The following is a 22,997-nucleotide window of genomic DNA, read 5'->3' on the forward strand; positions in this document are numbered from 1 at the left end:
TCTAAAGGCATGATGCAAAACCCGTTGAAGTTAATGGAAAAACTGTCTTCACTGGGGTTTAGATCAGGCCCTGAGAGAGAATAAAAATCCTGCAGCAAACCATATCTTCCTCTAAAGGACATGTCTTAAGAAAGCATCTTTTGGCAGTAGAAAATTCATCATGCAAATAAAACAGACACAAATGTGCTCTCTTAATATCTTAAATAACAGAGTAATTGCTTAAGATTCAATCTTGTAAATGTCTGAGTGCTAATACATTGACCTACTAAGTGGCATAATTGTTTAATGCCTACTTTCTTGTATTATTGTGCCTTTTGTAGGGAAATAGCCCTGATATTTTCTTCTCCTGCTTGTTTAAGTGCAAGTTTTTTAAAACCCAGGTAAGTGATACTTTCAATGCCATTCTTTGCTAAGTTTAAACAAGAAGCTAAAATTGTAAGTGAACTAAATTATGAAGGCAAAACCCTATCCCTGTATCCAGAAGATGTACTTGCTGGGCTTAGGGGTGGCAAGGGAGTTAAAGCAGAGCAGGAACAGCCATTTTAAAGTTTGAATAACTGTCATGTTGCTGCGGGACAAGAAGATTCCAGGTAGCAAAGGGGGATTATGTAGTTGTGATACACTCCGCTACTTCTTTAATAAAGGAACACCATTCAATACGCTGAATCCCCAGCAGTAAATGCACTAGGCAGCCAGACACCCAACCATACCACTAGCCAGCAGACCATGCTTGTCAGCTGGCCAGACTACTGGCCTCCTCAGCATTTTTAAGTGCTCAGTAAGAATCCTGACCACCTAGTCTGTGAGTGTGCTTAGGGGTGTGTTGGAAAATGCTCCCTTTCTCCTCTTCCCACTCCTTCATCCTGGGCAGGGCAGATCTAGCCCATGGAAGTTATCTGAGTTTCCTAAAGCTTTAATTTTAAAGTACCTGAATAAGAATTGCAGAAACAAGCTGTCGGCTGAGCTAAGATGTGTTCTCATACTCTTCCACTTCACTTAGCAGTTCTACAGCTCTAAGGCTAACAAGAACCCTTCGGGGCTTTTTACAGAGCTACAACAATTCTAAGCTTGTTTATGTTAAAAAAACAAACAACCAAAAAAACAAACCCACAGGTGTATCCTATAGTTTTTGCTGATTTAGGGGACAGAGTTGGTATTGTGCTATTGAGCCTAAAGAGTCACTGGTTCAAATCCAGCTCATTAAAATAGTGACTGACACTTGGGACCGTCTGAGGGCTGTTTGGTGGCAGTGTGACCTGAGCAGGTCGTCTTCGGTTATTTCCCGGACAGTGGACCCTTGTCCATGTCACAGTTGGAACTGGCCCTCTTTTTTAACAGTCTCAGCAGAGTGACCAAGAATTGAATGGGCACAAATACTCAGCTGTCCTCTCCCCCTTACAGGTGATGCTTGGTTTGAGGCACGCTGACCGGGCATTGTGGGAAAGCTTGCATTGCCACTCTCTGCCCTGTGGATGAGCAAAGAGATCCAATTTCTAGGGCTGTCAGTTTGGCATATTGCACAGCACTAAATTCTGAAGAAGAACCTTTTAAAAATCAGTACTTGCTAAAAAAGGAAAGAGCATTTGCTAGAAAAGATTTAAAAAAAAACCCTAAAACCAAAATGTAACCATTGAGGTATATTGCAGCATCCTCCTTTATTATATAAAATGAGGTGTATTTTTTTCCTAATCACCTTAGCTCTGCTTTGGAAGCAAATTGTATTGGTGTTGATCTACAAAAGGCGAGGGACGTATTTGATGAGCTAACCAAAAAGGAATGGATTGTTAACCAGGTAAAACATCTTGCAAGTTTTTGTGCAAATTACATCCAGGGTATAACTTAATTTAACAGGTCATCAGGGGTGCACAGGCTTGGTACTCTGGAATTACTCTGAATGAAGTTGAGACAGGACCCTCTTGTAGTGTGACACCGTGCAGGGCACACACTCCCGAGGGCACAACTCCTTGGCTTCAGCATCTCCTGCGTCTGACCTTGGAGTGTTCAGTACCCTTTTCATGCTGTGAGCTCCCTGCAGTGAATAGGGTACCTGGGAAAGCCTTCCATACAGCCCCAGGGGCCACGAACCCCCAACTTTGCAGTCAGCAGTGACTCTCAGCCGACCTTGTAAAACAGAAGGGTTTCTTAGTCATCTGGAACACAGTACAGAACAGATCTTGTTAGCACAGAAAGTAGGAAGATTCAGCAAAGTCCAATTTGGGGAGCCCTAGAGCCCTGGGCTCTCCCCCCACAAGTCCTAAACCAGGAGACTGACCTGCTTCCAGCAGCTCACCCTCAGTTTCCCCTCCTCCGTCTTTTGATCTGTTTCCAGGTCTTCTTGCAGAGGGTGAGGCCCGGCTATCAGTTGCCAGGACACAGAATGTCTGTCCATTGTCTGGGTCCAGGGTGCTAGGCGGCAGTCACACGTGCCCTCTAGGGTCTCTGCACAATCACCCACCCTTGTTCCACCACCTAGATACTTGTGCAACATATAGGGGAAACTGAGGCACACACCGTATTCCTATAAAACATTAAGTAAATTCCCACTTCACCACACAGGAAGCTACTGATTAATTTAATTAATTAACTTGCAAGGGAATTTTTCTTTGTGTGTTTGGGGAAGACATGAAGGGTCTGTAATGCCATCTGCCAAAGTTGCTCAGGACAAGCGTAGGATCCAAACTCTGCTCCCTGTGCAGTGATGCGTTGCACTTGGATATGCTAACACATGGACTCTCCTCATAGACTGTTAATCTCCCTAACCCTCTCATCTCCCAAAGTCTTCACCGCCCAAGTATGAGGAATTGTTTTTAAACATAAAAAAGAGGTAGCTGGCCAAGTATATGAGAGGATGGGGACAACTCTTTATCCCATGTCGAAATCACCCTGAGTGTGGTATAATGTCAAAAGTATTTCTGTGTTTTAACACCATGACTTTGGAATTGGGAGACAGACAGGAAACAGAGCAGCAGCACAGCTTCCAAATCATTGGGATAGTTTAGGCATTTGGGCCAGTAAGCGGCTCCTCATCTCTGAATAGAAAGGTGCAAAATAGTCCTTAGGAATCAGTTTTAAGTATTAAGTTTTACAATTGATAGTAAGTATCCAACAACTCTAACAAACAAACCTCTCTTCATCCCTTTTTACCCCAATTTTAACATAGATTATTTTTTATTTTAACTGCATCTAAACTCTACATAAAAAAACTCTTTTTTGCAAAGTTTCGAGTCCAGCATTATGCCAGGTAGAAAGTATTGGCTTTATTGTATATGGCACTGCAAATCATTCTCTAAATGCTTTCTCTCTTCCACCTTTCTTTATTTGATTTTATTGCATACAGATAAATCCCTATCTGTTGGCTGATCTGATTCCTGGTCTTCCACTGCGTTCTCCTCATCATGAGGCTTTATCTATTTTCCTACTCCTGCCAGAATGCTCTGTGATGTACAAAGAACCGAACTTGGAGCCTTTTGTTATGCGACTTGCACAGGCCATTAATACCATGAGTGACCGTTCCTCAGACATTCTGGGTAAGGTTGTTTCACTTTGAGCCTGAGGAGAAGCCACTGCCTGAGATGGTAACTTCAGCACACATTTTAAAATGACTTAATTAGGACACGGTTAACATACTGGTGCAAACATACAAAGTGATCATTTTAGCCTCGTCCCTTCACTACTTGTGGATAGTGCTGCTGTCCCAAAATCTTCATATGACGTGTGTGAGAGAGAGAGGGAGAGAGTTTTATTCTCTCACACAACTTTTATTAGTTAGAGCCAAAGGTGCTAGATTGCATAGTCAATCAATGCAAACCCTAAAAAGCAAGAAACTAATGTATTCTACACTCCATCTACACTCTACTCCTCAGCTCCTCTTCTCAATTTCATGTGCATCTGTTCCACAACTCACGGACCATATATCTCCACCTTCATCCTAAACAACCAGTGGGCTCACTTTCTTGTTGTTGTATCTACTACCAGGCCTAGAAACCCTCGACACACAAGCTCCTGGTCCATGGGGCACTGTACGCACAGAACAAAAAGACAGTCGCTACCCCAGAGGGCTTACAATCTAATGATAAGACAAGATAAATGAGGTGGACGCGGACAGACTGGCGAGCATAGGAAACAATGAGATAATATTGGTCAGCGTGATTGGCAGTGGTCTCAGCACACCAGTAGCCCAGTTGTTGTCAGGGATGTATAGGCACCTTGGCAGTGGGGTTTTGAAGGAGGATAATGAGGCAGCTGTGTGGATGTTTATGGTACGCACTCCCAAGCCTATGGCGCAGCGTGGAAGAAAGCATGAAGGTGCTTGTTTGAAAGTTTAACAAGTGGACAGTGGAGGCTGGCATCATGGAGGCAGGACTCAACCTTTCGATACTGAATGAGAGGGTAGGGTAGGGTAGGGATAGATTGTGAAGGGCCTTGAAATTAAGGACAAGTAACTTTTATGTTTGATACAATAGAGAAGAGGGAGCCAGCAGAGAGGGACTCAAAGAGAGGGATGACGAGCCTTAGACGGGCTAGGAAAATTACCCTGGAACTCTGGTTATTGGCCTGAGGTGGTCGTAAGTTCACATGTTTAGGCTTGGTGTTGCTCTCATCTGCTGTAGTTTTGTATGTGTGTTTTATATGAGTGGGTGCAAATAGCTGAAGTATGGTGTCTGATTGCATTTAGTGGCTGCATTGTTTCCCTCCAAAACCACGTTGCATTAAAAAACACTTTTGAATCATGTATCGTTCATAAGTATGCAAGCTGCAAGGTGTGTTTGTGGAGGAAGGCTGGGACGTGTGTGTTTCTTTAGAGATTTTTGTTTCATTGTTTTTTTGGCAGGGGAGTTTCATTTACAGGAATATTTTCCCCTCATATTTCAGAAGAATGCTGGTCATCCTTGTCAGCATCCTTTTTGGACAATGTGGTGCAGATGTTGAAAAAGGCTGTAGTATCTCAGCTGCCATATTACGCCTTCCCCCGTTACCAGGACACCAAACCTCTCCTAGAAGTGCTTGAAAAGCTGTACAGAGTAAGCATGTCTAGTCTGAATAACTGCACAGAGAATCGTCACCGGTTCTAAGCAAACATGTGCATCTGAACCCACATTTTGTTCCATTTCAAGGCAAACAGGAAGGCTAACTACACGCTACAGTTAAGCAGTTTTTACATAGATGAAATCTCCGGAACATTTATTCTTTCAAACGATGTATGGAGGTGGCGCTCATGGCAAGTTACAGCTGTGAGTATGACCTTGTACCATCTCCTGGTTATTCCAGAGTTTCTCAGGACAATGGGTGGTTAAAAGACAGCAGTTTCTTATTATGGTAACACCTAGCACCTCCAGCTGAGATGAGGGCCAGACTGTGCCAGGCTCTGAACAGACGCTAAGCAATAGACTGTGTCTGCCCAGAAGAGCTCACAATCTAAAGAGAGAAACACACACAAACATGGGAGGGGAAATAGAGGCGCAGAGGGTTGAAGTGACTTGCCCAATTGCACCCAGTAGGTCAGTGACGGAACGAGGAATAGAACCTTGGTTTCCTGACTCCCAATCCAGTGCCATAACCATTAGACTCTGTTGCCTACCTCTGAAATGTCTAACCTTAATCTTCACTCCATATTGTAGCCGTGTTTTGATTTTTTTTAAGTCTGGGTTTAGTTGCAGTACCTGGTTGGTGGGGGAAATGCACCCCAGAACCTGCCCTTGATGCACAGCAGCTAATCCAAAGGGGTAGAGGGACAGTTATAATTCCCTCCTAGGCAAGAAAGGGAAGGAGACTGCAGTCTTGCAGGGCCATTTTTTTGTGTGGGGAGGGAGGAAAAAGGGTGAATCCATGAGTTAAGAATGCGGAAAGTGGGACTTACCTGTTTTATTTTTAAGTATTCAAAAGATATGTACCATTCTCCTTGGTAGAATTCGTGTCATGAAGACCACGTTCCCGTCATATTCTGCCGTTTCCCTTTTATCTTTAACTTGGTTTCCAAGATTCATGTGTTCCACCTTGATTCATTTTTCATGCAAGAGGTATGACCTGGTCTCTGTATACTCTGAAACACAGTTTATGTTGGTTTGTTTTTTGTGGGCCACAGAACTAGAGTGACATTTCAACCCCAGGAGCATGTGCTAAAATGAGGGGCTTAGAATGTATTCACTTTTTTTTTTTTTTCTTCCAAACTAAGGCTATGGCTAAACTACAGAGCTTACCGTGGTGCCGCTGTAACACTGCTTGTGCAGAGTCTATGCCGACAAGAGGGAGCTCGCCCGTCGACTTCATGACTCCAGCCCCCGCGAGTGGCAGTAGCTATGTCCATAGCGCTGTCCACACCAGCACTTAGGTCGATGTAACTTACGTCGCTCCTGGGGGTGGCTTATTCACGCCCCTGAACGACACAACTTATGCTGACTTAAGCTGTAGTGTAGCCATGGCCTAAGTAAAGTATTTTCATGACCCACCAGGTGCTATCACTTGCCAATGTAGAGTATTTTGCTGGAGAGGTTTATATTTTCTTCTTGGGGAATAATGGCATCGGTTGTTCAAATACTATACTAACATGATCGACCCTGTAACATGACATGGATCAGTGTGGTTTTAGATTCGGGGGTGAAGGGGGGAGAGGAAAAGAACTTGTAGTGGAGTTTGGGAGCATTGTCTCCCAGGACAATTTTTGAAAATACACTTGCAGTTCAGTGGAATTTAGTTCATTATAAGGTGGGGGAGGGGATTTGTCCTAATTTCCCTGTGTCTTGGTGGCAGAATTTTAACAAAGGGCTTCTGGAGCCTTGGCCAGGACCTTGCTGCTATTCCTATAGGAGAAGAGTAGTTCCCCCTAAATGAGAATTATTTAGATCTTATTAAGTGTTGCCACACTGCATCAGCATTCTGAACCCTCGGTGGTGGGGGCGGGGGTCTGACCAGGCTCAGGAGTGTTCCTATGTGGATTGAATTGCAGGATTTGGGGCCATTTTGATGTAACAAAATTTGATGTAACGGAATTTGCAATTGAACATCAGAAGTTACTCCTTTAACCATCACTTAAGTCTTCTTTTACCAATGGGTGTTTTGGTTTGCCATAGAGAGACAAGGTGGGTGAGGTAATATCTTTTATTGGACCAACTTCTGCTGGGGAGAGAGACAGGCTTTTGAGCTTACACAGAGCTCTGGTGAAAGATATGAAAGTCTTACAGCTAAATATGAGGGGGATCAGTTTTAGCATAAGCAGTTAACATATTTCAAGGGACCATACCAGGTGAAGTGTCCAGTTAACACCCCTCCAGTCATGGAAGCCATGAGTGTGTGTGGGGGGGGGGGTAGTGGGTTATAGATAGTTGCAATAAGCCATAAATCTATGGTTTGCCATAGTCATTTCTGACATGGTTTCCTGGAAAATGACTCTTTTGATATGGAGTTAATTCACATTTTTATCTAACTCTCCTTATAAAAGAAGTTCTAATTATGCTGTATGACGTGAATACCAGTTACTTCTAACACAGTAGGTTTCAAATGAAAGAAAATGGGTGTGCAATGCAATGCAATAAGTTAGTGTTTAGAGCTGGGCAAATGTCACATAGAGGGGGAAATGTTGTACCCATTATCACTGCAGTATTTTTTTCAGGCAAGATACTGGAAATAGTTATATTTTCATTCTTTTTTACGGTGTGAAGGCAGAAGCCCAGTTCATACTGACACAGAATGAACGGCTGAGAGAGAGTGAGCTTCCTGCGTTGCCTGTTTTTCCTCTGCTAGTTAAACGCAGCAACCTGGTTGAAGATACTTTACGTAAACTAAGTCTGGTGGAGGACAGTGTCCTGAAAAAGCAGTTGTTGGTATGGTGCCTCGTCATGTTCTTCCTACTTAGCAATACCGGGGAGATTAGAGAAACTGTATAGCTGGTTGGAATTAGGGCTGATGGAAAAATTTCTGTTTAAACTGCCTCTCAATTACCTGAAATTATTTATGAAAAGTGCCTGCTTTCCACAAAAATGTTGTCATGTTTTAGTTGGGGGGAAAAAATGAAAACTTTTTGGGTGAAAACCCAAAAACATTTTGGTTTCCGTTTTTGATGAAAAGTCAGAATCTTCCATGGAAGAAAAAACATTTTCTGGTCATTTCTAGCTAGCATGCACCGGAAGACAGGTGCCTAATTAGCCAATTAGCAAGGATCGGTTCAACGCATTAGGCAGATTTTTATACTTGGTCACCCTCGACAGCTTTGAAAATTTTAAAGAGGGTTTTGAGATTTTAACCATATGATCCCCCCTATTAACAAAGATCAATTACTGCAAGGTTTGTGGTCTTACATGTGCACGACCGTGAACATTTACCCCTCTCTGTTAACACTTCCTGCCTTTGGATCGGCATGACACCACAGCTTGTGGTTCTTCATTAGAATGCAGGCTGACTTGGTGTGGCTTGTCTATTGCTTTGTCATGGGACCTCAGAGGGCTGGTGAGTTCAAAAGCCAACTTCAGCTTATCTTGAGAAAAGAAGAGAGAGCAGCGTGTCTCTAAGCAGACCTAACTTGTACTGTAGCAGTGTGTTGTGGACATCATTTTTCAGGAGGTGGAGGAGGGAAAGGAGGTGAGTCACAGTTCAAAAGAGAGGTAAGAATGGCAATTTGTAAGAGCAGGAATGATGAAGTCTTCCCAAATCATCCCTTTGCAGAGTTGTTTCTGCTCTGGTCTTGGAAAGGGCTGATTACTTCAGACCCTAAAGCCATGCATACGCTGCACTTAGTAGTTTGACTCCAGCACTAAGGGATGAATGTGGAGTTGATTGTTCCATTTCTGGGGAAATATTAGTCTGCAATGACTTTGGAACAACGGCCACAAAGAATAGCCATCTTTCTCTGTGTTTCTGCAGGTGCAATTTGAAGGGGAGTTGATGGGCCTGGATGCGGGCGGAGTGACGTTAGAATTCTTCCTGTATGTATTTGAAGAGATGGTGAATCCACAATATGGGATGTTCATATATTGTGACCCTGCGTCCCCCATGTGGTTTCCTACCAGCGTAAGTCAGAATCTGCTCAAACCATTCAGGGTCAAGCGACAAAGGAAGAAATTTGCATTTTGACTCCAAGCTTCCTTACCTTCTGCACGGTAGCTGGAGTCGGCAGGGGAGGGTCTTGGAAGGCTGTGGCAATTTTCCAGAGCAGAGGGTCTGTGCCACCTGGGTGTTTTATATTGCGGAATTGGAGAGGGTTCAGAGAATGATTAGGTGCATGGGAAAATTTGAATGTAGAGAGATTTCGAAGACTGGCACTTAGCTTTGTTTACCGTAGAAAGGAGGGGACATGATTAAAGCACATAAATCAATGAATGCTCTATACATGATAAATAGTGAGCTTTGTTGTCTCACAACACAAGAACAAGGGGATGTTCAACGAAACTCAAAAGTATTGAAGGAAATAATTTTCCATTCAGTGAGTAATTAGACTGTGGAGCTCTCTGTGGCTAAGAATTTAATGAGATTCAGAAAGGGACTGGACATTTATATGGATTACAAGTTTATCCAGAGTTATAATAGTACAAATAATAGTTTTTAAAGGGATAAAAATCTCATGCCTCATGTTTTACATCATTCTCTAGATAGTAGGGATTAGGATGAGATCTTTATGAGAGGCAGATTATACCACTTCTACCTCCTGTGGGGGTTCTTGCCGCTTCTGACTAGCGGGACTTCTGATCCAGGTCTGGCAATTCCTGTATTCCTACAAGAAATATTGTCTAAGAAATAAATTTAGAGAACTTTAACCACTCAGACTATATTCCCTGGCTGACCACAGTAATTAACCAGACCACAGCAATGTGTGTGTTACTGTTCTATATACTGACACTTTCCATTAGTAAACAAATTGTAACTGATCCTCAGAGTGCATCTCTGAGAGTTCAGGTGAGCTGCAGTCAGATGGGGGACCAGTTCCATGGTCTAGAATTCTGAATGACTGGTGCTCCCAGGCTAACTATGAGCATAGTCAAAAACAATTAAATTCCTACAATCAGTGGGAACTCTTCAAGTGGTCAAATGCTGCTTTTGTACACTTTATCTGGCAGTGGCCCAATTCATTCTGTGTCCTTACTCCTTTGTGAAATTTAGTTTTATTGCTCAGCAATATCTATTTTTATCAGGGAGGGGAAAGAAAAAAGGTAAATACCTTCACCTCGATTTCCAAATAAATGTGAACAAAAAAGGGGAAGATGTAATGCAGCAAATTAAGTCTAAAAGACTGCTTTTCAAGCTAATTTTGCTCATTAATTGCCGTTGGTTTGCACTCTGTGAAGTGATAGTGTGTCAGACACCATCTTGGCCGACGCGCCAGGGATTAAAAGCATGAACTGCTACAGCTTGAGTTAAAGAGCCAAGGTGTGCTCGGGGGGCCTGAAACGGACTCTTGTCCTTTGCAGATGAGCCACAGAGTGAGACCTCTAACACATTCCCCAGTGAGACACAAGAGGACAATGAAATCCACTGATGGCAGATCTGTGGCTAATGCATGCCCCAAAGTTGCCAGATGCCCTCTCTTTACCAGTAGCCTGATTCAGTTCTCCTTAAAGAGTCTCACTGACTTCAGTGGATCTTGGATTGGGCTTCAAAACAGAAGCAGGCCTCTTATTCCAGGTGTCCCACCCCCTGCTTAGGGTTCTGTCCTCCTCCCATCTGTTTCAATGGGAGTTTTGCCATTGACTTGAATGGAGCAGGGTTGGAGCCTTCGGGAGCATCAGAAGGTTCTGGTGGCGTCTCTTTAAACATAGTTTCAGCTCTTCTTAATGACTGATAGGTTTTGTTGCTGATGATTTTGCTTTTTCTTAATTACCGAAACAATAATGTTTAAAAAATTTGCAGGGGGAGTTACATTTTGCACCGATTGATCTTGACATGGTGCCCCTTTAACTAATATAAAAAATTCTGTCATTAACGTTTTTAGGGCTCAAAAATGAACCAAAAGATTTACTGTAAATTTTGTCTTTCCAATCTCTCTATTCTGGCTTGTTTAGTTTTTTCTGTTCCATGACCTACTACTTACTTGGTTCTCCAGTTATAATTTTGCAACGCTTGTTTTTTTTCCAGTCTTCAGTAGAGAAGAAAAAGTATTTCCTCTTTGGGGTCCTGTGTGGGCTCTCCCTGTTCAATAGGATCATTGCCTTCATCCCTTTCCCACTCGCTATTTTTAAGAAACTTCTGGATAAGAAGCCTTCGCTCGAAGATTTGAAAGAGCTGAGTCCTGTGGTAGGGAAGTAAGTGATTTCAGCTATTGGTTCCAGTTGGATCTCTAAAGGAGTGTGTGCATATACCCACATGTATATGAATGGGCTGGATAGTTTGTTGGCTTTCACTATATTGTCTGTAGAATGGAGGAAGGATCGTCTTGTGGTTCAGACACTGACCTGGGACTTGAGGTAGGGTTCCGTTTCCAGCTCTCCCACTGATTTCCTGTGTGTGACTTTGGGCAAGTCACTTACATTCTCTGCCTCAGTTTCGTGTCTGCAAAATGGGATTAACATTTCCCTACAAAGGGATTGTGAGGATAAATTGGCTAATATATGTGAGGTACTCAGGTACTGAGGTAAAATGGGGGCTATATAAGAACATAGATAGATGGAAGCATAAGAGTAGCAAACCTTCTGTTATTTTTCTGTCCCTGAGTTCTGTGTCAGGGTCATGCAAGCTGCCTTTGTGAGGCTCGCGTTGGCAATAATTTGCCAGCAGCACAGTTGCTCTTAAAATAGAGCAGATTGCAGTCTTGATCGAATGGACTTTTATATGCAGTCTCATAATCTCCACTCTCTGGGCCCATATTAAGAACGAGGGCTGCTGTGAGCCACACTGTAGCATTCCACACTTCGGCCACCCTCGTACCAGGTTGTCTGTCTGGCTTTGCCTATTTTTGTTGTACCTTCCTGTCGGTTGTGGTTTGATTTGGGGATTAAGGTCATGCATTGTAACAGGAGGAGAGGCATTCATGAGTACATCTAGATCCATTTTTATGTTAGAGAATCATTAGCACCATGAGCCACACAAAGCCCTAACAGTGAAGATCTACCAGACAGCTGCACATCCTGCCATACATTACGTCTTCTCTGCTGTCTGTTTGGAACAGGAGGAGAGAATGCAGCATAGGCAGCTGTGAAATACAACATATTACATACATTGTGCTGTTGTAAGGACGTCAGCATAACTAACAGAGCAAAGCCTGAATAGCTTGTGTTGTCATCAAAGCCCAGAGATTCAGTGTTAATTAATTAATAAATAAATAAATAAAAGGACAAATTACAGTTACTGGTAATTGCGCTGGACAATAAAAACATACATATAAGTGACGCAACACAAAGCAACTTATGCTTTATAACAAAACTCATTTTGACTTCTAGGAAGTTGAAATACCATATGTTTTATGGGACAACCAGACTTGAGATACAGGTTTTTCCTGGACAGTTATTGAGAAAACAAAAAATTCCCAGCTTGACCTGCAGTAGGGAAGGGAGACAGATTGATGAGAAGGACAGAACTCTGTGGCATACGGTAGCAGAGATGGGGGAAGTGGGTGTAGATTTTCTCCTGGTTTTTGAGCCCAAAACTTTTCATGGTGGCCTTTGTCTCTGACATGTATTACGTTCTTCTACCCATGAGTGCAGAATTTACAATTTTTTGTTGCTTGCAACTGGAAATACGTTTAACTACAGTATTTACTACTATGGTTAGCATAATTTAATCTACAAACAATCAATAGTTTTTTTAAATTGTTGTCTACTAAACATAATGGCTCATAGTTACTACAAATAGGTAATAAATGGTTGGGATTTCACTACTCACGATGCAGGGTAATTTATCATGTGGTCTGTCATCTAACAGCGTATAAGTATATTTTTGTCTTTTTTTTTTCTTCCCACCCCCTTTAGGAGTTTGCAGGCAGTTCTAGATTATGAGTATGATGATATTGAAGAGAATCTTCAGATACATTATTGTGTGAGTACCTCTGGAAGCCATTATGATACATGTCCATTTCATTTGCTGTGCACTACAGTAGTTACAATTGCTGTCACTTTTGAAATGTTGTTCTTTGCTTCACACGGTGGATTGGGTGCTCTTACACTGCTGATGTGGTATTTAGAAGCTTTTCATGAACTTACTGCAGTTGCTTATTACTTTCTTTCCCCCCACATGCTATCCAGTTTAGGAAACAATGGCTGTCCCCTTTGGAAATTCAGAATAAGCCACTATGGGAATGGTTTTTTATCAGCTCTTTGAGGCAGGGGCAATCTTTTTGTTCTGTGTTTGTATAGTGCCTGGCACAATGGGGTCCTAGCTGGTGACTGGGGCTCCGACGTGCTTCTGCAACACAAATTATTTTCCCTGCTTCCCAATCTTTGAAAATGAAAACCCCACTTTAAATAAGATACTCGTAGGAACTAACTGATTTTGTTTTGATTAGCATGGCCTCTTACTGGAGTGATGAGCCCTTTGGCTCTGAAGCTGGTCTCTTCCAATCGCAGTGTGCCAGATCTCGACTTGTTGTAAGCAAATGCAATTCCATGGACCTCACTGGTGCTGAATTTAGCCCATTCTATCCTGTCAGTCAATGAGCAAAAGCTCTGTGTATGATAGAGAAGACCTGGGCTTGAAGGGGAGATGGGGAAAGCCAAAAAAGAGGACAAAAATCTTCATATTTTCTTTAATGCTGAGAAACATACCCATCTGAAAATGACACATAAGACTCCTACCTGTGCACATTACTGACCCACCCATGTAACAGCTATGGGAAGTCACTGAAATTGTGGTCACATTTGCACCAGGCACCTCATTCTCTCTTGCCACTATAATGCAGTTTTGAAGGTGATTGAATTAAAGGTTTCTGTAACATGCACAACACCAGTGGGAACTTTGCAGCCATACTGATTTCCAGTACCTTAGTAGGGAATTATTTAATGGAGAGAAGGTTGCCTGGATTGTTGCCTCTTCTCACAAGAATGTTTTCATGGTTTCAGGTGTCGTGGGACAACAAGGAAGTAGACCTGATTCCAGATGGCAGTTCCATAGCTGTGAACAACAAAAACAAGTATCTTAATGCAGATTGGTTTATTTAATTCTAACTGGTGGGGCTTTCACAGCCAGGCCTCAGAGACAGAGCAACTGTCCAGCTCTTTACAATAGTGTCCTTTTAAGTACTGCAGTTCTCAGTACCTACATGCCAATGATAATGAGGCAAATCCTCCTAGCTGGGAGAGCAGGGATAAGGTGGAAGGTACAGGAAAAGATTAACACTTACAAACACCGCTGTATAGAGACCTGAGCTAGCCTCTGTCCATCTCACCATCCTCTCTGTGTGGAAGGCTGGGAGTGACCATGTGTCTCCTTTTTCAGTCCCAGACTCCTCTCCCTATTGAGGTTATGTGAGCCCCTGACTTGTCACCTGATGAGCTGATTTAAAACAACTCCTCCTTTGGCACGTGTCTGTGAGAGCCTCACCAACATTTCCCCCAATGTGTGTGTGCAATTGCATGATACCGGGACTCTCTCCCTAGAAACGAGCAGTCTAAAGGCACTTGTTGCAACTTTACCCACTTCAGGGTCCCAATGAGGACACAATCCCTAATGAAGTTTTTGCCATTTTGTTACAAACTCGGGGCCAGATGCTGTGAATACTTAGTACTGAGTGTAGCTCTTACTGTCATGAGTAGTCACTGGGACTATCATGATTTCAGTGGGATAGTTCGCAGTAGTAAGCAATAAATGTTTGGAGGGTCAGATTCTAAAGTAATTCCTACCCCTGGGATACAAAACAGAAGAACGGCCGTACTGGATCAGACCAAAGATCCAGCTTATCCAGTATCCTGTCTTCTGACAGTGGCCAATGGCAGGAGCCCCAGAGAGAATGAACAGAACAAGTGATCATCAGGTGATCCATCTCCTGTCGTCCAGTCCCAGGATCTGGCAGTCAGAGGCTTAGGGATACCTGGAGGCTGGGGTTGCATCCCTGGTCATATTGGCTAACAGCCATTGAAGGAGCTATCCTGCATGAACTCACCTAGTTCTTTTTAGAACCTCGGTAGAAACTTTTCTATTATAACCACCTTTTGAAACTATTATCTGAGCCATTAAATGAACATTTCCCTCTTCCTTAGTGTCAAAGGAATGTCAGTCAGTTTAATTCTAATAATAAGGAGAAAAATACTTTTAAAAAAAAATTACAGGAAAAATTGTGTGTCAAACTGTATCTGAATAAAAGCTATTCTTATTACTATTGTATTTCTGTGAGGTGAGGAGCAAGGTGACCAGGCAAATATATTTACTGTCCTATGTGTATGAAGAGAACAGTATTGTGTGTGAGCTAAACAACATCTCTCTTTGCTTCTGTGAAGGAAGGACTTTGTCAACAAGTATGTGGATTACGTCTTCAACAAATCTGTGGAGGTGGTTTATGAGGAGTTCAAGAGGGGATTTTACAAAGTCCTGGACAGAGAGATACTTAGATTCTTCCAGCCTCAAGAACTGATGGAGGTGGCAATTGGAAATGCTAATTATGACTGGAACAAATTTGAACAGGTATGAAGGGAACAGGGGAAAGAATCTTCTCCAATATTATTCTGATTTATCCACTGAGTTTCACTTCTTTAGAGTAAACATTTTTCCTTTGTTCTATTTTGAAGAATGCAGTCTACTGGGGAATGTACACTCCATCACACCCCACCATCAAAATGTTCTGGAAGGTTTTCCATGAGCTCACAGTGGCAAAGAAGAAGGGCTTTCTCTGTGAGTATCATGTCCACCAACAGATGAGTTTATTTCTCCCAAAATCTTTCAAAATAGAGTAGTTACCATGAGCCACTCTTCCTTGGAGCAGAATTGACTCCTCTGGGGTTCTACAAAGTCTGTCCCAAAGTGTACAGTGCCCAAAGATTCTGTGCAGTAAAAATGACTTCTGAACGAAATACTCCCATTGACTTCAGCAGCCTTTGGATCAGGCTATGTGTGTGTTTAGCACCACTGATGTCAATGAGACTATACATATGTGCAGCGTTTGTAGGATCAAGGCCTTAGACTGTAAGCATCTCAACTGCAGGGACTTTATCTGTTTGGCCTTAAAGTACTATTCATGCCTATGGGGCTGTATAAATAATTTGAATATCATTCTGAAACTGTACCATTCTGAAAAGCATTATTGGAGATAAGTTTATATGAAATGTGCTATAGTAAATATTCCTTCAATGCCTATCACTTTATAAAAGATAACTTGAAATACATACTTCTAACTCTTCTTCCAGCTGAAATCTAATTCTGTTCTGCTCTGTAGTGTTTCTCACAGGAAGTGACCGGATCCCTGTAATGGGAATGGACTGTATAAAGATAAAGTTCAATCCACACGTGTCTATGTCTGAAGATCACATCCCTGAAGCACAGACCTGCTTTCACATCCTGATCCTCCCACAGTATTCTACAATAGAAAGACTCCGGGAGAAGCTTCTTCTAGCCATCGATAACAATCGGGGGTTTGGCAAAAATTGAGTCACAAATATGCACAACATGCATCAGAAACAAAAATGCTCCCTAGTCTCTTTATTCTGGATTTCTTTCTGACCAAAATTCCCATTGGCATCAGGCCCGATACAGGAGAAAAACTTTGGAATAATTTACACACCACTTACAAAAACAAACCAACCCATTTTTGTTTTGTTTTAAATCTTCAGCTTCAGTTCCCAAACACCCTTGTTCAGGAGTGTCAGAATTATTTAGGGTCTCACTTACGTGAAGAAACTGATTAAACCCAAATAATATCTATGTAAGTGTAATAGTTTGACTGAGCCTCACCAAAGCTGAGAAATGAAGAGCCTAACCTAAAATAGGGTTTATAACCAAAACTATGGCATACTCTAACACTAGTCCAAAACTGCAGTGCTATAGGATGAGAATTTAACTGCCCCGTATTAAAAGCATCTAACCACCAAACTATATTAAATTACTGTTATATCACTTAAATCTCAAATTAAAAAAACACTCTAACCCTTCAGAGTATACATTTTTGTATTAGAAACTCCATAAAATATTGTCTTGAAGTTTATGGGAAGAATAGAGACTAGTCGTATATGTTACGATCAAGTATTCTTAACCCTGCATTGTATTAAAAGACAACTTAAAAGAAAAATATAAAATATCAGTGTCCAAGGAATTATTTTCTCAGTTTTCAACCTAATACAAAATTATAGCCCGTTTACTGCACGCAGAAGATCAAACAGTGAGTTCCAGTTTATAACCTTAACTTTCGTTGTTTGTCAAATTTCACTAGCTTCATGACAACTCTGCCAGTTATTGAAGCAATTTTGACCACCTCTTTTTTTGGCAGTGTCTTAAGGAGGTAAAATTCTCTGGCCTCATTTTGATGTTAGCAACTTGCAAACACTATTCAATACAATGTAGTAAGAGTGAAATTGCATGTGAATAATTCTGACCTATTTGGTAGTTGGGTGAGCAGGGTGAAAAGAATGTTAATGAAGAAAATACATTTGATGGGATAAAGTCCTATAATATTTTTGCATAGAATGGTGTTTGTACTGTATTTAGATAAAGACAATGTAAACTTTTAGGTCCACATTATATCACTGATGTTTAAATAGAACTCCCCATTGAAATCAATGAGATCTACTTAGAAAGAAATTGCATTACATGGCCTTTTTGTTCTTAGTATTTAGCAGCACAGAATTCTGATTTCCTTGATCTGACTGCTAGTTGCATGTAGTTTGCTAATGAAAGTCATGTCAAATAAAATTGTAACCTGCTTTTATTTCCTTCATTCTTCACATTGTCTTTATTAGTAAAGAAGTCAATCATCTGGTCCTGTTGATATTACTCTAGCGAAAAAAGGGATTGAATGACCTGACACTATTTTATGTATGATGGACATCTCAGGAAAATAAAGGGATTAGGAATGGAAAAGAATATACAGGAGAGTGGAAGTAGTCACACTTCCTGCTTGGTCCCAGACTCAGCAAGATATTTAAGCACCTGCCTAACTTTAATCACATGAGTACCCCCCGTTTATTTCCACTCACATAGTCACTTAGAAATGATGCAGGAGGCTTAGTAAAAAATGTGCAGTTTGACTAGATCTTGAACTTCTAGAAATAATGGACAAACTCCTATTGCGGATACACAAATGGCAGTGTTCTATGATGTATAATTAAGTGAAATAGATAAATTTTCACTTTATGAAAAGGCACAACATCACCTCTTCTATGTCTGTTAACTGCTTCCTACCCTGAGGGCTAAGAACTGTTTAAAAGAAAAAGCAGGAAAACTCAATATTCACATATTGTTCATTGACCTCATTCCTACAAGTGGATGAACTGTGTTTGATCAGACTTTCCAAAAAAGTTTCACCTGAGGTAGGCACAAAGCATGGAAAATTTCAGCCCTAAGGGTTAAAGTTTATCTTCTGAAAACTGGAAGTTATATCATTATAGTGTTAAGCAAACCTTAACTACAGGCATTACTACTTGTGTTGCTTGTACTCTTAAAGAAGTTTAATAGTCAACACAACATTCTCTTTGTTTGCAGAAGGGTGGCATTTTCTGATGGGTGAGAGACAACTGTTAAAAATTGCTCTTCACTCAACTGAGGCTGAGAATCAGTGGGAGAATGCATCCTTCATAAACTGCAACTCCAGGACTGACAGGTGGAGGTGGGAAGAAATGCAAATTCAGATGGATGAGAGAAACCTCTCAGAGTTATATCACGCACACACACGTGCACATGCACACACACACGCACACACTTCTTCCCCCCAAACCTTGTTCTCTGGCCTGGTCTTGTTTCTGAACAGTGATAGAGAAACAACTCAAAAACAGCATCCGTTTGTGTGTTCTGCTCTGGCCCAGAGGCTGTATTTTCTAAGTCAAGTCTCTGCCATCCTTCAGAAGTTGGCTCGGGGTAGAGAACAGGTGTGTCAGTGGAGTAAGTTTTCATCCATGAGAATGTTCATCTGGGGGGGGGGGGGGGGGGTTTCACTTGACCTGTAGAGAAGATGGCTGCCCGACTCCAGGTCTCCTAAATCCCCGCATGCTAATCCTTGTCAGTTAAGGGCTCATGGATACCTACACAATAACTTTCTGTCAGAAATGTACTAATTAAACAAGGGGGACCCTTTTTGTTGTGTTTTTATGGATCCTGCTGGGAAAAATAGAAACACCAAATAACCCAAGCCTGTCTCCAAAGAAAGAAGGCTGAGGAAATGAAGCAGCCTCTTTCACACAACTCGGCAGCTCTGAAGAACTTTCAAACTACCATATTTGATCTTTTATCTCAAGATATACATGAGCTCTCTAAAGATCCAGGAGAAGTCAAAGCTTGTTTCACCTATTTAGATAATGAACTATGAAAAACTGCCATAGAACTGGAGGAAGTTAGAACAGAGAATGCTTCCTTAGGGCACAGACTAACCAGTCTTGAGGAGAAACAAGAAGATCTTGAAAACCAATCATGCAGGAATAATTTGTGGTTACTGGGCATCTCTGAAGGGCTGGAGGGAAAAACATGATTAGCTTTCTCCAGACCATGCTCTCTGAGTTAGTGGAGATTGAAAGTGCCCATCAAGTGGTAAGGGCCAGAAGGAGAGAGAACAATAATAACTCTTTAAATTGCTAAGATTTAATGACTAAGTTGATGTCTGCTGCTAGGCAAAAAGGGACTAGAGTATAAGGATTTTAAATTTTCTTTGTGTCCAGACTTCTCTGCAAATTTAACTAAGACAGCAGAATTTAATGGCATCAAATGAGCTCTTAGGGGGTCAGATATTAAATACAGCCTCAGATAGACTGTGATCTTCATAATGAAGTTGACAGACTCTGTGAAATACTTCAATATCCCATTGGATGCTTGGCAAATACAACGGGAATCAAGCCTAGATCTCGCTAACAGCGTGATCTTGGCACATGTAGGTATTTTGGTAAATACAGGTATATTTCTGGGGGATTCTTAATTTGTATTGTGTATGGGGGAAGGGAGGGTCAGTGCAGGAATACACTGCCTAGAATCTGGACATGCCCATATCAGAAATCTGGACTGTTACAGGGATGGAGGGTAGTATGGGATGTTTTTGTTTTGTTTTTATGGAGAGGTACTTGGAGGCTGTCAATCTATTGGGCATCAACTAGCAGCTGAACAATCACTGATTTTTCACGAGCTCTTTTTAAAGTTTTGTTCCTGGAATGCACAGTGGTATAATGAACTCCCCAGGAGAAGCAAAACTTTTAGACACTTTTCTTCAGGAGACCCGTTTAAGGAATAAAGATGCAGACAGAATTAAAAAACTGAGTGGGAACATGAATATCACTCCTTTTTGAACTCCAGATGAAGGAAAGTAGTGATATTAATCCACAAGAACCTCATTTTTCAACGTATTCTGTCATGAGTGGCTCCAGAAGGCAGATACATAATAACTGAAGGCATTTTCAATGCTAAAAGATTAATTTGGGGGAGTGTATGTAATCCTAGGGGTGAGAATGCACCCTTTATTGCAGAAAAAACAGACATTATTTCCAACAGAACTGATGTCCCAGTGGTACCAGGAGCAGATTGGAATGATGTCTTGGTTGATATTGTAGACAAATCTCTAAGCAAAAATCTCAGGCCTTTGCAAACTATCCATTACCCCTGCTGAAAGATAGTGGACAAATGGATGTTTGGAGATTGAAGCATCCTACAAAGCATAAATACACATTTCTCTATGGTTCATGCCTCCTATTCCAGATTAGATTTTTTCTATGATCCCTCAGGTGCTATCTTGTAAAGGTGTAAATCAGTAATATTATCATCTCTGATCACCCGCCAATTTTCTGTTCACATAGCTCTTGGTTATAGTGCTACAAGATCCTCAAGATGGAAGTTAAACACACATCTGCTTCGAGACCCTACATTTCTTTCGATGATTAAACCTCCATTACCAACTGGTTAAAAGAAAATACCAATACTGACTCCTCTACTACAACTTTATGGGATGTACCGGGGTAAAAGAAATATGGGAGGAGCTAAACATCTCCAGTTCCTCTGCCAGGTGCGATAATATCTGGCACGATATATGAGAGCATCCCGTTCTCTGTTTTTGCCCCCCAAGCCCCGCCCGCACCCAGGCACCCCAAACCCCTCCTCCCCAGGGTGCTCCGAAAGGGCTGCGTTGTCTGACACAACGCCGGTCACTGAGTCGTTGCCGCCCTAGATTTGCTGTCTCTGCTGGAGACCGTGGATTGCATCCGCTCAAAAAGAAAAGGAGTACTTGTGGCACCTTAGAGACTAACCAATTTATTTGAGCATGAGCTTTCGTGAGCTACAGCTCACTTCATCAGATGTTTACCGTGGAAACTGCAGCAGACTTTATATACACACAGAAATCATGAAACAATACCTCCTCCCACCCCACTGTCCTGCTGGTAATATTTCATGCTCAAATAAATTGGTTAGTCTCTAAGGTGCCACAAGTACTCCTTTTCTTTTTGCGAATACAGACTAACACGGCTGTTCCTCTGCATCCGCTCAGTCACCCAGCTAAAGAAACTCTGCCTCAAGGGTTTCCTGCAAGGCAATGGAGGTGGCTCGACATTTTTCTCTTTTAATTGCCTGACACCTTGCTGCCTTTGTCGGGGACGTGCAAGCTTAAGCTCCCCTCCTCCCTGCGCGAGGGAGCGGGCTTGGGGAGGGAGCCGACTTTCGATTTCCTGCAAAGGCCACACCTCCCCTGAGTCTCTCCCTCTCACCGCAGGCAGAGGGGCGGAGCCATTCGTGGGGATTTAAACCTGTAGCCTCTGCCCTTCTCCCCACTCACGATCGCGCTCACGGTGGCATCGGACAAGAGCTTCGGTCATGCAGGGGACTTTTATGGGCTAAACAATCCGCAGGCTGCCTGGTTCTGTTTTCCTTTGGCAACTCTTTAAAGAGTAAAAACCCTTGCCTCTCTCCAGTTACTGCCACAAGCAAAAGCTGAGAGACAGGCCGTATCCTTTCCAACGTGGATCCCAGTGGATTTTGTGTTTATCAGCTGTTTTTTGGCTACATCCGGAGCTGTTTGCATAGTACAGAGTGTCTTGGCTGGCTTTGTCTGGAGTGCTGAATACAGCTGGAGAATAAGAGCATATCTAACAAAATGCCAAGGGACAGCCAGACAGGCAGGCAACAAACCAGCAGCCAAATGAGTTTATTGTCACCACCTCCTCAACCAGCAGGAGCAGCATCCTCATCGTTGTTGTTGGTCCCAAAATCAAACTGCCACCCCAACTTCTTCAAGAAGCACCCACAAGAAATCAGCCAGATAAACTGCAAAGAGAGCTCCCTAGCTGTCGTGGAGAGAAATGGGAGCATTCTCATTTTTGACAAAGAGGGTGAACACAGAAAACCGGGTGAGTATTTGTTTTTCAAACCCAAGGACCAGGTTTTGATCTGGTGTAAACTGCCATAGCTCCAGAGATGTCAGGGAGCTGCGCTGCTTTCCAGCAGCTTAGAATCTGGACCAATATAAGACATTTTCTTTTTTGTTGTCCTGTACCCAGATCTAACCCCTTTAGAGTTAAATGTGTGATAGAAATGGAAGGTGCCCCTGCTGTGATTCTGTAATACATTGATTTTACAGTGCATTAATATGTTTATATTCTTTCTCTTTACATTAAACTTATCACAGGAGACCAAGGTAATTTAGGATTTAGGTTGATTTTTCACAGGAAACTCCAAGTGGTTTGTGATTTGCCTACTCTTGCTGTTCAGAAGTCCAGTTCCCAGATCCCTGCTGCCACTCTTATTTCTTCTCTTTTCTTCTCACTAGAGCAGTTTCCTTTCTCTGTGGTGCCAAGTACCAGTTTCGGTTTCTATTCCAGAGGCTGTGCAGAACATTACTCAGAGGCTTGTCAGGCTGCCTGCAGCTGCCAGGCAATATTGGGTGAAGTGCAGGAGGCCGAAAAATGGGAATTTTGTTGTTATTATAGATACTTGACTCTCCTTGACTTTTCAGTGATCTGAGTGCCTTGGGCATGTAA

At 42.1% G+C, this 22,997-nt stretch overlaps 2 protein-coding genes across 3 annotated transcripts in view; both read left to right on the forward strand.

Moving 5' to 3' along the window:
- The window catches only part of LOC142071839 (putative E3 ubiquitin-protein ligase HERC6), a 34,665-nt gene extending 16,897 nt beyond the window's left edge, over positions 1 to 17,768 (forward strand). The window contains exons 10-23 of the mRNA XM_075127518.1: positions 321 to 380; positions 1,699 to 1,792; positions 3,338 to 3,527; positions 4,873 to 5,021; positions 5,115 to 5,231; positions 5,907 to 6,017; positions 7,656 to 7,817; positions 8,854 to 9,000; positions 11,059 to 11,225; positions 12,888 to 12,954; positions 13,974 to 14,044; positions 15,348 to 15,531; positions 15,636 to 15,738; positions 16,280 to 17,768. Of these exons, the coding sequence (XP_074983619.1) occupies positions 321 to 380; positions 1,699 to 1,792; positions 3,338 to 3,527; positions 4,873 to 5,021; positions 5,115 to 5,231; positions 5,907 to 6,017; positions 7,656 to 7,817; positions 8,854 to 9,000; positions 11,059 to 11,225; positions 12,888 to 12,954; positions 13,974 to 14,044; positions 15,348 to 15,531; positions 15,636 to 15,738; positions 16,280 to 16,491 (1,834 nt within the window). The 3' untranslated portion in view covers positions 16,492 to 17,768. The remainder of the gene's footprint in view (positions 1 to 320; positions 381 to 1,698; positions 1,793 to 3,337; positions 3,528 to 4,872; positions 5,022 to 5,114; positions 5,232 to 5,906; positions 6,018 to 7,655; positions 7,818 to 8,853; positions 9,001 to 11,058; positions 11,226 to 12,887; positions 12,955 to 13,973; positions 14,045 to 15,347; positions 15,532 to 15,635; positions 15,739 to 16,279) is intronic.
- A 3,978-nt stretch (positions 17,769 to 21,746) lies between these two features.
- Positions 21,747 to 22,997, forward strand: part of LOC125635441 (E3 ISG15--protein ligase HERC5) — a 44,859-nt gene continuing 43,608 nt past the window's right edge. For both annotated transcript variants that reach the window (XM_048847142.2, XM_075127519.1), the window contains exon 1: positions 21,747 to 22,367. In XM_048847142.2, coding sequence (XP_048703099.2) covers positions 22,115 to 22,367 — 253 coding nt within the window. In that variant the 5' untranslated portion in view covers positions 21,747 to 22,114. The remainder of the gene's footprint in view (positions 22,368 to 22,997) is intronic.

This window comes from Caretta caretta, chromosome 4 (genome assembly GCF_965140235.1).
Source record: "Caretta caretta isolate rCarCar2 chromosome 4, rCarCar1.hap1, whole genome shotgun sequence".
Classification (NCBI taxonomy): Eukaryota; Metazoa; Chordata; order Testudines; family Cheloniidae; genus Caretta; species Caretta caretta.